A 14,005-nucleotide genomic window follows, 5' to 3' on the forward strand; every position below is an offset into this window, starting at 1 on the left:
AGATAAATATATATAAATTGTATAAAAAGATAGCATAAATTTGTCAACACTTTGTAATAACGAAAAAGAATATTTTGTCATACTGTAGCTAGCATTCAAGTTTTCTAAGTACACATAATGTCTATGCAGTATTCAAGTGAACATGATCAACGACGGATGACGTTGAAACTTGTTAATGAAAAAATTCTGTTCTTTTTTTAATTTTCTCAAATTATACATCTACAATTTATAACATTGCAAATAAGTACACCTGTGCCACTACAACTGCACAGTATGCAAATGTTTAATTATAAGATGCATAAATTATTATTGAAAGCAATAATTTATTCACATGTTTTGTTTGTTTATGAAACTTATCTCGAATTTAAAATGTCGAATAAATAACTGAAACGAAACAAACGAGTGACTTTATTATATTTATTTATTTATAACCCTTGTCGACACTACTCGAACACTATAAAGGTGAACAACCTGAAACTAATTTAGTACAATTAGTTGGTTTTCACTTTTTGCAAAAACTTGATACGACTACTGTTTTTAATTAAACAAAATAAATTAAATCGAATAGATTGGAGGAAAAAAGAAAACTGATACAAAAAAATAGTCGTGAATGTGAAAGCAAATGTGATAAACTGAAAATGTATTTACAAAATGCATTTATAAGTAAATATTTGTTTCGCTATAATGCAGACAAATTGATCGCTATGAAATTAAAATAAATAATAAACCACACCTGGTAATAATTAAATCAGAGCAGTGATGCAACAGTTCTATTGAACCCATGGTAATTTTGAGTTAATGAAAAACAAATGCGCCACAATTAAGAATGTATTGAAATTAATGCTGGACAATATTTTCAATCGGGGAATTTCATAAACAGATTACAACGATTTTTGAAATTTGGTAACGCTTGACAGTGTTTGACGTGCTGTTGAGCAAACTAGATAACAGCGCACATCACTGGGTAAATGTGGATGGATGTAAATATGAATAATGCACGTTATTTATTCACAGTAATGCGTAAACAAAATTTAAACTGTAAAAATTTTCAAAACTGCAAAACGAGGAAACGCGTTTTCAAAAAAAGACATACGCGTATAGTATAAAATAATAGAGTACATTTACAATTCGAAAATTATAAATTTCAGAAATATCAGTTTTATATTGTTCCAGCAACGTCATTCAAATTGGATTCAAAAGTTTTAGAAAATGTATTTTTGAATTTTTTTTAGAAATCTTTAAAATTCATTACAGTTATTTAAATATTTAGCCATTAATGTTGAATATTAAGTAAAAAAATACAGTCATCATCATCAGATCGTGCCGTAAATTAGGCGACTGTGACTTTTAACAATTTTTTTTAGTTTTTCTTCAACTGTTTTCAAATACAATAAGTCTCTTCGATAGCTCTTTTTGTAGAATATCATCGGTACAAGTAGAAAAATTATTCATTTTTTTAAATTATAAATAAATGATTTTCCATTTATCAAACAGTACAGTGGAAGGTAAACTGAAAAATCGAATGGCATTTCAGAATCTGATAATTTTTTAAAAAAATGAATTTTTTTCATTACAATTGTGTATCAAGTGCGGTTATTTATGGTTCATAAACTGCCGGTACGTATTGGAATAATTCATATAATATTTCAGCGTAATTGTGTTTTTGTTAAGCGGTGCTTTTTTGTATAACATTATTCGGCATACATTGAAACAGCAAAATTAAAAAAAAACATTGAGCAAATTTCACATAATTTTCTTTCAATAATTCCATTGAATATAATTTAAAAAAAAAGAAAACGACATTAAATTCCACTGCTACAGTATGATTAATTCTTAAGCGTTTTGGTATACTGTAAATTTTAAGAGTTATTTCAGACGCCGGCCGCTGTTGCTCAGGTAACACATTTGATGCTCGAGTTGTGTGTTTACGGTAGTATTCTCCATGGCCGAAGATGACAGAGAAATATTTCGCCTTTGGAAGATACGGCACAATGCATTTCAAATGTGTCGTGATCGCGGTTTTCTGGTCACATCGAACGAACTAGACCAAAATTTTGAAGATTTTGTACGACAGTATGGGGATCGACCAAGCGAAGGAAAACCCGCCAGATCGGATTTGAGTTTCCTTGTTTCGCACGAAGAGGACGCTGCTGAAAATCTATTTGTTTATTTTGCTGATGAGAAAAAAGTTGGCATAAAGACCATAAAAAACGTCTGTCTACGCCTCCAGAGTGAAAATATGAGTAGAGCTATTATGATTGTTCAAGAACCGATGACGGCCATAGCCCGACATTCAGTAGCGGATCTCTCCCCTAAATATAGGTTAGAACAATTTTTGGAGGCCGAATTGATGGTAAATATAATACGGCACGAGCTTGTACCACGGCATGTCATCATGTCCAGTAAAGAAAAGGACGAACTGTTGGACAGGTATAAAATCAAAGAACATCAACTGCCGAGGATCCAAAGCACTGACCCAATTGCTCGTTATTATGGCGTTGTTCGCGGACAGGTATTTAAAATAATTAGGCCATCAGAGACTGCTGGCTATTACGTGTCTTATCGTGTTGTTGTCTGAATAAAGCTTTCCCAATTTTATGAAGTGTATTTCTGACATATTTTGCATATGCACTGTTATTATTATTGAAGTTATAAATTTCACTCTTATATTTTGTTTTACATTTAGATTTTGAATTTGAAATGAAAACTGTTTAAATTATTATTAATGTTAATTTTTGTAATTTAGAAATTGAAAACGATATTTCTGATTTTGAGCCTGCCCATTCACCCACAAATTAATAACTGAAACATTAACTTTGCCCGATCATAAAAAATTAAAATAATATACTATTATAACTTACCTGTTGTCACATTCGTCGTTAGGGCTTACATCAATAATTTCTACTTAAGCGTGGTTATTTAATACTCTGTGATAATAATAATAATAATAAGATGAGTGTAAAATATCGAGCAGTTGTTTGCCACAAACAAACGCACGCGTATGCTTGAAGAAAAAGCAATATATTAACTTAACTTTCAACTTATATATATATATATTTGCATCGAACACTCACTCATCCATACTTACGTATACTGAATTATAGCCGACTATAAAAAAATTAAATACCAGCCAATCAAATAAATAAATAAATAAATGTAAAAATGCATTTGTTTCTTATAAAAATACTAAAACTATAAAAAGCTTATAAAATTGAAATAACTACTGAAGTTTTGGAGGAGAAACAGCAACCAGACGTCGGTTGTGCTGTTGTTGTTGCTCTTGATCTGCAATTTGATTTTGTTGTAAAGGCGCAGCCGGAGGATACTCACGCGACAATCTGTTAACATTTTCATCCATGTATTTCAAATCACCAGAACTGCATTCATAGCTTCCAAAATTTTTCGGTGATATAACAATATCCTGACTGTCATCGTTCAGTTTGTCCATTTCATCTGGTGGTGAAACATTATTCACACACTGACTCTAAACGAGATTTGAAGATTAAAGAAAAAAAGATTGGCCCTTTTTTTCTTTTTACAAATCAGTCATCAGTAAAATTTAAATGTGAAAACTTACTTAATTGTAAACTTTATTTAATTTCAATAAATATCCTTACAGATTATATTGTATTTTTTTTTCCTCTTGCAACATACAAAGATCTATTGCTTGCAACTGAGTATTATTATTGTATAAAAGAGGGAAAATATTTGCACCAAAGGTTAATAAATACACGATCTAGCTCAGCTCACCGACGAATAATCATCCGTGGCGGCATTCAATCCACCACTTCCGTGATCTTCAGCTGTTTCTGGTTGATGACAACAGCAGCGTTGGTTTTGAAATTCTAAAAGAAAAAAAATATATCATCAAAAAGCAATAATAATGCTAATAATTTTCGTGTTTCACATACACAATAATAAAAATGAAAAAATAAAAAAAAAACACTACCATCGTCTAATTCGGAAAAATCATCTTCGTCTTCGTAGATTTCATGCGTTATGTAGGATTTTCTTTGCACTTTTCTCCAAAGCAAAACCGCAAACACCAAAACCACCACCACAGAAATAAAAATAATAAAACCAACTGCAATGCCTGAAAAATTAATGAATAATAACAGTGATTTGAAATTCTTTATCAAATTAATTCAAAAGAGAAATACTGTTATTAATTTTTTTTGCCAGTATTATTTGTGTGATTGTTTTTTTCTAAGAAATAATTCAAGTTGTTTCTCTATAAGACGGAATCAAAAAAAAATACATATATATATACATAAAAGCAAAAGTGGTAAAGCAAAGCTACTACGAGAAAATCAACACACAACTAACTATCTCTCTCTCTCTCTCTCTCTCTAACCTGCGCTTTCTCCGTCAGATTTTTCTGCAAAATCATTTTCATTCAAAGGAGTTGTCAAATGTGTAAAAACATCTTCCAGTTCAATATTGTCAGCATATATACGTGTTTCTAGCAGACGATCCCACGCAGGCATTGTCTAATAAATTTGCATTTTCACCACATTATGGATCTGCAAATGTATTATTATATTATTCGAACTCACCAATGACGCGGATGTCGTAAGCGGCTGAAGCGTTTCGGTAGTTAATCCACACGGAGACAAGTGTACATCTTCATTGTTTATTGAATACAGTCGAAATCGTCGTTCTGGATCCGTAAATCCGACAGTTTTAACCAATTCGAACAATGGAACAGAAGATTCACCGGCAACAGCATTATTTTCGATCAACAAATCTAATCAACAATCAATCAATCAATCAATCAATGCAAAACACACATTATATACTACTTTAACTGATTAGAAATTATTACTGTTCATTCAAAACAAATAAACTAAATTTTAAAAATAATGAAATAATACTTGATATGCAGCCTCGATATTTTGTCACATTTGCACTTGATGAAAGCTGACGAAATCCACCAACCAACAATTCCCCTCGTCGAAGTATGGTCGAATCCAGTAGCGGTACATCTTTCTCTTGATCATCCACCTGTAAACGTACATTTGTATCGAAATAATTAAACTCGGAAATTTAAACCTTGATAATCATTTTGAAATCATTGTACAATTGAAGCAAAACAAGATGAGGTTTATCGTTCAAGTAGTTGCCGTAAAAGTGATAAATGACGGATGATAATTGTTTATCGTCGAATATTTGAAAAGCCAACTCATTGTTGAACAGCATGATGTTGAAATAGGACCCTTTCAACGGTCGGCTTTTCTCTATTAGCAGCATCGCCTGACGGTCCCTGAGTTTGAATGGCGTCATGAAAACGAAACGCAGCAAATCGCTCGCTTGTCCAAACAGGCTAACCGGTGCACCGCCACCACCACCACCACCACCGTGAGATGATGAGAACAATTTGTCCAAACGGAACGAAATCACGCTGTGGCCAGTAAAATGCACTCCTTCGTCTTAAAACATATTGTATGCAAATTTTCGATTCATATTCATTCATGATAAAATAATTTCAAATTATCAACCGTGTGAGCAATTTTTCCCAGAAAAAGCAGTATCACTGCAGTGGCATTGTTCGTTCAATGTACGCGTCGACCAGTCGACCGTGAAATGTCCACCGTTGAAACAGATCAGTGAAGATTTGGAATAAAATCTGCATCCACTAGAATCGGCTGAAAAAAATTTTTTTTTCAATTTAAAAACATAAAAAAATAAAAATAAAAAAAAACATACGAGAATCTGTTGTCCGTTCACCGGCCTTTTTCAAATCCACGTCATCGGAACCAATTCTCAGACCACGCATGCAGCCCAAGTAATTTTCAAGCTTTGTCGCGTACACGGCTTGTCGTTTTTTCCGTCCATTATAAAACGCTTGGGATGGAAGTCCGCCGACATAGGTTAATGTATAATTGGATATATTGTTCGGTGGAACTGGCGGACGTGGTGGAATCACCGTCTCTGAAATGTGTACGCAAAAAATAAAATGAGCACACAAAAACAGCAATTTCATGGAAATTATGCAAAGTTTGAGTAGAAATAAAATAATAATAATAATAATAATAAATTCATACGAAAATTATACGGATCTATAAAACTGGTAACGTAATTTCCTGACATCCAAGTGGTGGCGTCAATTTTACAACTGACATCTTCAACGTACAAATGAATCACATGCCCTCTGCGTACAACGGCCACTTGTTTCCACTCCATATTGTTGAATTCTTGAGAACAACACACACACACACAAAACAATATTATATTAATAAAAAAAACTAATTGCTGTTTCATTTTATCGATAATAAATGAATAATCATTTTTTTACTCGAAGTCTTGCCAATTGCAGTGCATTGTTTCACTTCACGATCGCTGTTGACAGTCAACGAAAGTCTATTGCTTTCCCACAAATGTAATTGTATGAAATTATAAAATTGATCATGCGCGTACAGCAACAATCCGGATTCCTGAAAATTATAATAAATTAAAACGCTAAAATCTACTCGTGATTATTGTTTTTGTCGAAACAAAACAAAAAAAAGAAAAAATACCTGATCTGTTCGAAAACTGAGAACAATCTGTTCCACGAGTGGATTTTGTTGCAAATCTCTGTACGTTATGAATCCGTTGTCTTTTCTTTGAAATGATACGTCGCTTTGTTCATTTATATCTGAAAAAAAAATGAAAAAAAAAAAACAAAACACTTTCTATGTTTAAATTCAAAAATCGACATTAAACTTGTACCGATTTCGCACAAACTGCCAAACTGAGCATAGGGATTTTTGCATTTACATCTGGCTACACCATTTGCATAATCTTCTGAGCAGAGAGCTCCATTTGCACAATTCAAATGAGCACAATAATTTTGACAGCCAAGTTTCAAATTATGGGCAGAATTTCTAAATGAAAAAAAAATTCAATTCTGTTTTTTTTTTCAAAATTATACCAACTCAACTCAGTTGGAAAAGTTTGCAATGGAATTCGTCGTTTGTCGACCACAAGTTCTCCGATGCAACCAACAAATCGATTTTCAGGAGTGCTCAAATAAAAAAAAATTATTTCACAGATATATTAATTAAAATTTTCAAATGATCCCATTTAAAAATAGATATCAATTAACAAACAAACAAACAAACAAACAACCAACCTGTGACTTCCGCCGATCATCAGTGGCTTATCAAAAGTCGTTCTATCAAGTTGTTCATTGTCGGCAAGTTTGTAAAATGCTTGTTTACGATTGAAAACGAAAAATATTTCCGAATCGATATTTTCCACTTTAATTCGATTCCATTCATTTGAAGTATACGACGATCCGACGTTCAAGTCTTCAAGTGTTACAGTTTTCATTCCATAATTTTGATCACGACGAAGATTGAAATCAAACTGAAAATCAACCACTGCAGCTGAAAAAAAAAATCACATATACATTTGAATGTAAATTTGCATTACAAAAAAAAATCACACCTTTGTTGAGTAAAATTCGAAAAAAACGACCATCATCAGCTTCTTGGTTGATAAGAATTGCCTTTTCTGAGTTGGTTGTTTTGAACCAAATTTCCAAATTTGTTCCCTTCCAAGCAGATTCTTCTATTATTGTTCCAGATCCGAAAAATTGTATCGCTTCTTCTAGATCTGTATGCGCAGAAAACACACATAAAAAAACAATTAACAAATTAGCATTGAACTAGCTGGTGCAGATATGGATAAACTATTTTACCGGAACCACGACATTCCAACGGACCAAGTGCTACATTAGCCCAACCTTTTCTGGGACGATGTTGGATAAATGTCATTTCTATTAATCCGGCCTGATGATTGACCAAATATCCTGCATCGACGTGTGGATTCAAATCGTTTTCATCACAATTGCAACGCCCAGCTAGAAATGAAATAATATTTTTTTTGCTTCATTTTTTATCTTTTGAAAATTGACGTAACAAAATTTTCACAACCAACCAACCTTTCGCACAAGTTTTGTTCGCATAACAAAAACAGGCGTTCTTTTCCGAAATCAGCGTTGAAAAATTTCCATACATTGTGGCTGATCGAAACCAAGTGTACGTGGGAAAACTTGAAAAAATTGAATTTTTAGAAAACAAAAAGAAAAAAAGATAAAAGTCGAATTTTTCACTCACTCGAGTGGAGCATTGTTGCAAGTGTAGACAAAATGTTGACGACAAAAATGGGAATTCATGATCAAATAACGCAATGCATTCAAAGAAAAATGACTAAATGAATAAATCATTTTTTCAAATAAATAAAAATAAATAAAATGAAACAACTGATGATGTTTATTTGAATATGTTCACCTGTAGGAAATAATGTACGTTGTGTCTTTGGCCCATACTGATCGAATTTGCATCGACTCTTCGAAATTATGTTCAACAATTGTCCATCCATGATTCAATTCATCGTCCATTGTGCAATGAACGTAAACTGGTCCAATTGGACCCGATCCGTCTGGATCAATACGATAAACACCAGAACGACGATTGCCCATTCGATACAAATGATGACAACTCTTTTCCAAAGTGGCTATTTAATAAATAAATAAATAAATATGTACTGATGAAAAATAAAATTCCAATTACAAAATTGACATAACGATCCAACGTATGGTATTGTAGCGCAAGAACAACGAGCGCCATTTCTGCCGTCATCAATGCACGATGAATGATGACGACATCGTCGAGTATCACATGCCGAATGATTGACAACAAATTTGTAAGACCAAAGAGTTGGAATTTCACCACAACCATACGCTAATTGTTCATTGCTAATCAACTGCTTTTGGCCAGCAACTTTACTCAACCACAGTACATTTGTAAAGTCGACGTAAAAATTTTTCACACAACCCACAAAACCTTGAATTTCATTTTAAACAAACACAACATTCATTAAACATTCTACGCACATGAATAAGTAAAAATTGAAAAAATAAAATAACACCGGACCTTCGGATTGATTCGAACCGATGATAATATCGTGCAAAACGAGAGAATTTTCCAATATATTTGGCCAAAAACGACAACGATTCCATCCCGATGCAGTTTGAACGTGTATTTCTTGAATACTGTATTCAAAAATTAGTTGGAACTCTACAAAGCTAAAAAAAGAAAAAAAAAGAATTAAAAAAATACTATAATGTATACGGTAATGAATAGGGTGATTTTTTTTTGAAAAAAGAATAATACGGATGAAAAAGTGACAATTTAAGTAGAACATCAATTGTAAACAATTAATTTCAAAATATCGTATACTGTACTTGCCGTTTGTCATTTTCACTGAAAGGTAGTGAACATTGTAAGGGTTTTCGTTGACCGTAGAAAATTTCTACAAGACTCTGATTGACAATGTCAACTGAAATCGACGCATTCGGAACACTGAGCAAAGAAATTTTCAACAGCTCTTGTCTCGACTGAACACTGCTCTGTAAACAAACAAGCGAAAAAAAAGTGCAACGTACAATCGCGCGAACGACAATTGACAAATGTTTGAAAATTTACTTTAAAATTTAAAACAATTTTCGACGGTTGATTTTCATACTGTGGCAATTTGTAAACGAGGTGTTGATTTTTTTTCACCAGAATCGATACAGTACCTGGAATTGATGAGAATGAATAATTTTTGAAATTGGAATCGATTGGTCGAATTGGAACACCTTGGGATTCGCAACGCATCCCTTGAAAACCGCTGTACAAGCAGTTGCAGCGTAAATTTCCGAACAAATTTACGCAACGATCACGGGCCACATTGCGGCACGGATTCGTTTTACAATGGTCGACACAACCGTTTTCCACGTCACTCGAATGGGATTCAATTTCACTTTCATTGTGGAAAATCGACCCACGAATGCATCCGACAATTGCCGGAATATATTTCATCGATGGATTTGAATCTGAAAATGAAATAAAAGCAAAAAAAAAATCAACATTTATTTATTTAGTTTAGAAAATTTTTTAATATTATTGTTTTATTGTAATGTTTTAAAAAGAAAATGAAAAAAAAATTATTTTTTCCTTCTTCGAAAAACAATAATGATTCATCTGTCGTTGTTGAACAAACAGCTTGCAGAATACTTTTTGTTTGCTTTGATTGATTTGTTTCAATTGAGTAGAATAAAAGTAAAATAAAATCACGAAACAGCAAAATTTGTTGAAAAAAAATTTAAAAAAAATGGACAATACCGTAACCAAATTTGATCTGCACTTTGAGATGATCAAGTGCCGTGGTTGGATTGAAATGATGATGATGATGATCCACAAGGGCCGTTTGGACAAGTTCGTCGTCCACAGCGAGACCAAGTTCGCCAGTTGAACATCCGAACGTGACGCTAATGTGATGCGGATAACCGTCGGAAAAATCTGCAAAAGTGAAAATTTTCAAAAAAAAAAAACTGTAAACTGTCTGATGGTACAAATGGGTTTACAGTAGGGTTGGTGAGAAATTTTTTGAAATGCAATGAAATTAAACAGGGTTTTTGTTAATGTGCTTGCATTTTTCGTTAATGGTGATATATGAGTGATAATTTTGAAATGAGAATCTGTTTTGAATGAAAAGACAAACAAAGAATGAATAATAACATTTTTCGGCAAGGTGTCGCTGGGCTTTGATAAAAGATGACGTCGAATTGGACATGTCTTGAGGCGATCAACATTATAACTTTGCAAATAATTGCCAAGCTGTAAACTGGGTTTGAAAAATCACAAGAAATGAGAATAATAAAAATACCAGTCAAACAGAGAATATAATAAATATTCAAAGAACAACAGATTAATTGACGATGAGAAACTGTACGAAAAATGGTCTGATAGGATATGAATGATGATCGAATGATGGAACAAACGTCTCCAATTAGCTGCTAACCTGTTAAAGCGTGTTGCAAAGTTGCCAATGTATGATTGTCGACGACAAGCTGCAAGTGGAATTTTCGATGTTGTAGAAATAGTTCCAGGCGAAATTGAGTTCCATTCGACGACATCTGTTCGACGTAGATGGTCCCAAGACGTCCCGTATAGCTTCGGGTGATGATTTCAAATTGATAATTGAGAAATGGATCCGAGCGAGAACAATGGAAATAATGTTTGGTGGAAACGAGCCGCGATCGGCTTGACAACAACGTACGCCATTGGTTCAAATGGCCAGTATTGTCGGCTGTGCAGAATTGCAAACACCGGGCACACATCCAAGCGATCAACGTCAACCGGACGTAGAGGGATATCGTTGGTTTGATCATATTGAAAATAGGATCGTTTTATCTGGAAATTTTAATAAATGAATAAATTGGAGAAGAAAAAATAAATGATAATGGACGCACGCAGCTCAATCTTTTGCCGGCCAGGAAAAGCAGCAGGCAAGTGATTAGCAAGCAAGCAAACAAACCCAATCGCGCATTCAGACAATGATAAAAGTAAAATTGCCACAAGTGCAATGTGACAAAAGTGATGATAAAATATTTCACCGATGGCCAGTGCCGCCGTTTGGTTGGCTCTTTTCCGCACCGCTGAGCAATAATAAAATAAATTCGCAATTGCTGCGCCACGACTATGCAAAACTCAACAGCCCCCAAAAACACGTGGGCGTACTTTTGCTTTCGCTTTTGCTTTCTGCGAGCAATTCATGCCCGGGGCTTATTTTGCAGTTTCAGGCACATCTGTTTCGAAATATATACGACAATGGGATAAAGTTGTAAAAGCAAAAGTGAAGAAAAAAAAAACAATCAGGGTGTGGCAGGGGTCATTTGTTGTTCGGATGGTGAACGATTTTCTCAAATTCTTTATTCCGTACAAATATCCGCCGACAATATTCGAAAAAATATGAAACATTCGTTGAATTTCACTTTTCCCTATTCTGTTTGTTTATTTGTTTTTTCTTTCAGAGCTGTCAAAGTAAACAAAATTTATCAAAAAGAAACATTCAAAGCACACAAATTTATTCTCAGTTTGAAATTTCTTTTTTTTTCTTTTTTCCACCCCTACTCGCAGGTGCATATGTTGTTCATTTCATTTATCATTTTTTTTAATTCAAAATTTAAATAATTTTTTCTTCTGATTCGAATAATTCATAATTTCTTCTTCTTGTTGTCGAACAATTTCAAAAGTTAATAATTGAAATAATTTTACCTTGCTCCATTTATAAGTATAAATAAGTGTTGAAAAATAACTTTTCCATACATGAGGTGATAAGAAAGGGATAATTTATTACCCCATGTAGGTGATAATATTCGAGTATGAATTATTCGCAACCGGATGTCAGCGGTCTTTATTTTGAAACAAAATTCAATTATTCTTGTTTTTTTTGTTCACATTTGAATGATCGAGTGGAAAATTCGAAAAATGTTTACTAAATAAAAATAATAATAATGTGTATATTTGTCGAGGGAATTTCTGTTTTATCGATATGATCGTATATTTTATTAGATTTGATTTTTTTTTTGACGAACGCGATATTATTAGATAAAATCGAATCGAATCAACAGTTGGCGTTTTGGTTGTCAATTTTTGAAAATAAAATTACAACAACAACCAATGCTTTTGAATTCAATTTTCAATTAATAATCATTAAGCATAACAGATTGAAAAGAATTTGAAACAAATTTCAAAATTCACACACAAACGTTTGCACAATTGCAAAGGGAACAACAACAACAGTTGCAATTTATATATTTCAAAGTAAAAAGTTTCAAAAGGTATTATTCTCTGTGTTTTTTTTCTCTCTCTCTCCCATCATAAATGCAACATCATATAATGGAACGCTTTTAAATTTCTGAAATTGTGAATAATATTTTGTTGTTATAATATTAACGAAAAAAATAATGCATAGTATACTCTGGGGATTTGTGGTATTCAAGTAAAAAAAAATATATATTTCGACAAAAAAGTGTTTCGTAGATAATAATTTTTAAATAACAATTCCAAGAATTGAAAACCCTCCCAAAAAAATAATTTTATTTCTTTATTTTTTTTAAATAAATACAGTATTTTTTTCAAAAAAAATTTCAATTTTGTTTTGAAAAATGAATAATTTTTTTTTAAATTATTTTTTCTTTTTTGTTTGTTTGTATGATATTAAATTTGGATATTTGAAATCAAAAAAAAACGAAAAAATTATAATAACAACCAATACAGACAGACAGTATTCTCAACTTTTTTTTTTGTACTTGTTGGTCGATTTGTTGTAGGGCCGCGCCGCTGCGGCAGACGGCGCCGGCTCGGCGCCGACTTGGCGCGGGCTCGGCGCCGACGACGGAGGATTATGAATAAATTTGTCCCAGAAACGGGCTTGTAGAATAGGCGGACTGGACGACTCTGGGTGAACAAATTGAACAATGCGAACAATGTTGATGTTCCACAACGACGCGCCTGTGTGACAGCTGCTTTGGCTGTCAGTGTTGGAAATTCGAAAGCAAGACCAAAAACTCTTCAATTGTTGCTGTTCAAATCAAGCGTCTGACAGAAAGAGAGAGAGAGAGAGAGAGAGAGAAAGAGAGATATGCTGTGTTGGGTGGTGAAGAGAAAAAAAATTTTTATTCAAAATTGAAATTTTGATCAGTTGACAAAAAAAACAATCATTTTTTACCACGAAATTCAAAAAACTATGCACAGTGGAAATATACGCTTTTCACGTGGAAAGTGAAGCTGCTCATCAAGTGAGAATGACACACGTTGTTTATTTGTTTATTTATTTTTTGTTGACCGTTTTCAAGGTCAGCAGTTGATTTTGCATGAGTTGGTTGGTGGACGAGGGACGCTTTTGCCGATTTGGCCAATGAAATTTTGCTGATATCTCTTTCTATATATATATATGTATATGTATATAGTGAAGGAACGTTGGCGTTGTTTCAGTCAGTCAGCCAGCCAGTCAGTGTCTAGACGCGACAGGACACATGTCTGCACGCCTCCGTCTTTCTTCACTTTACAGAGAGAAAAAAGATCATCATTTAATATATTAATTTGTTCAATTTGTCGACTCTCTCTCTTTCTCTATTCATTATTGGATAAAGAAACGTACTTTAAAATTTCACCATTTCAGTGTATTA

At 33.2% G+C, this 14,005-nt stretch overlaps 2 protein-coding genes across 2 annotated transcripts; one reads left to right on the top strand and one right to left on the bottom strand.

Moving 5' to 3' along the window:
- The first annotated feature begins 1,942 nt into the window (after positions 1 to 1,942).
- Tsp_09788 (DNA-directed RNA polymerases I, II, and III subunit RPABC1) lies at positions 1,943 to 2,578 on the top strand. The gene has a single exon (XM_003374383.1). It carries the CDS (start codon positions 1,943 to 1,945, stop codon positions 2,576 to 2,578), a length of 636 nt encoding a protein of 211 aa, XP_003374431.1.
- A 642-nt stretch (positions 2,579 to 3,220) lies between these two features.
- Positions 3,221 to 11,203, bottom strand: Tsp_09787 (conserved hypothetical protein). Its single transcript, XM_003374384.1, has 18 exons — positions 10,834 to 11,203; positions 10,155 to 10,331; positions 9,569 to 9,865; positions 8,559 to 8,831; positions 8,277 to 8,427; positions 7,928 to 8,037; positions 7,685 to 7,846; positions 7,432 to 7,599; positions 7,122 to 7,370; positions 6,519 to 6,637; positions 6,296 to 6,434; positions 5,707 to 5,931; positions 4,557 to 4,660; positions 4,355 to 4,490; positions 3,947 to 4,093; positions 3,751 to 3,845; positions 3,331 to 3,484; positions 3,221 to 3,285 (listed from the first exon to the last, which is right to left on the bottom strand). The coding sequence occupies exons 1-18, from the start codon at positions 11,201 to 11,203 to the stop codon at positions 3,221 to 3,223; spliced, it is 3,141 nt and encodes a 1,046-aa protein (XP_003374432.1).
- Positions 11,204 to 14,005: the final 2,802 nt, after the last annotated feature.

The sequence above is a fragment of the Trichinella spiralis genome (assembly GCF_000181795.1).
Source record: "Trichinella spiralis strain ISS 195 chromosome Unknown Scfld6, whole genome shotgun sequence".
NCBI lineage: Eukaryota > Metazoa > Nematoda > Enoplea > Trichinellida > Trichinellidae > Trichinella > Trichinella spiralis.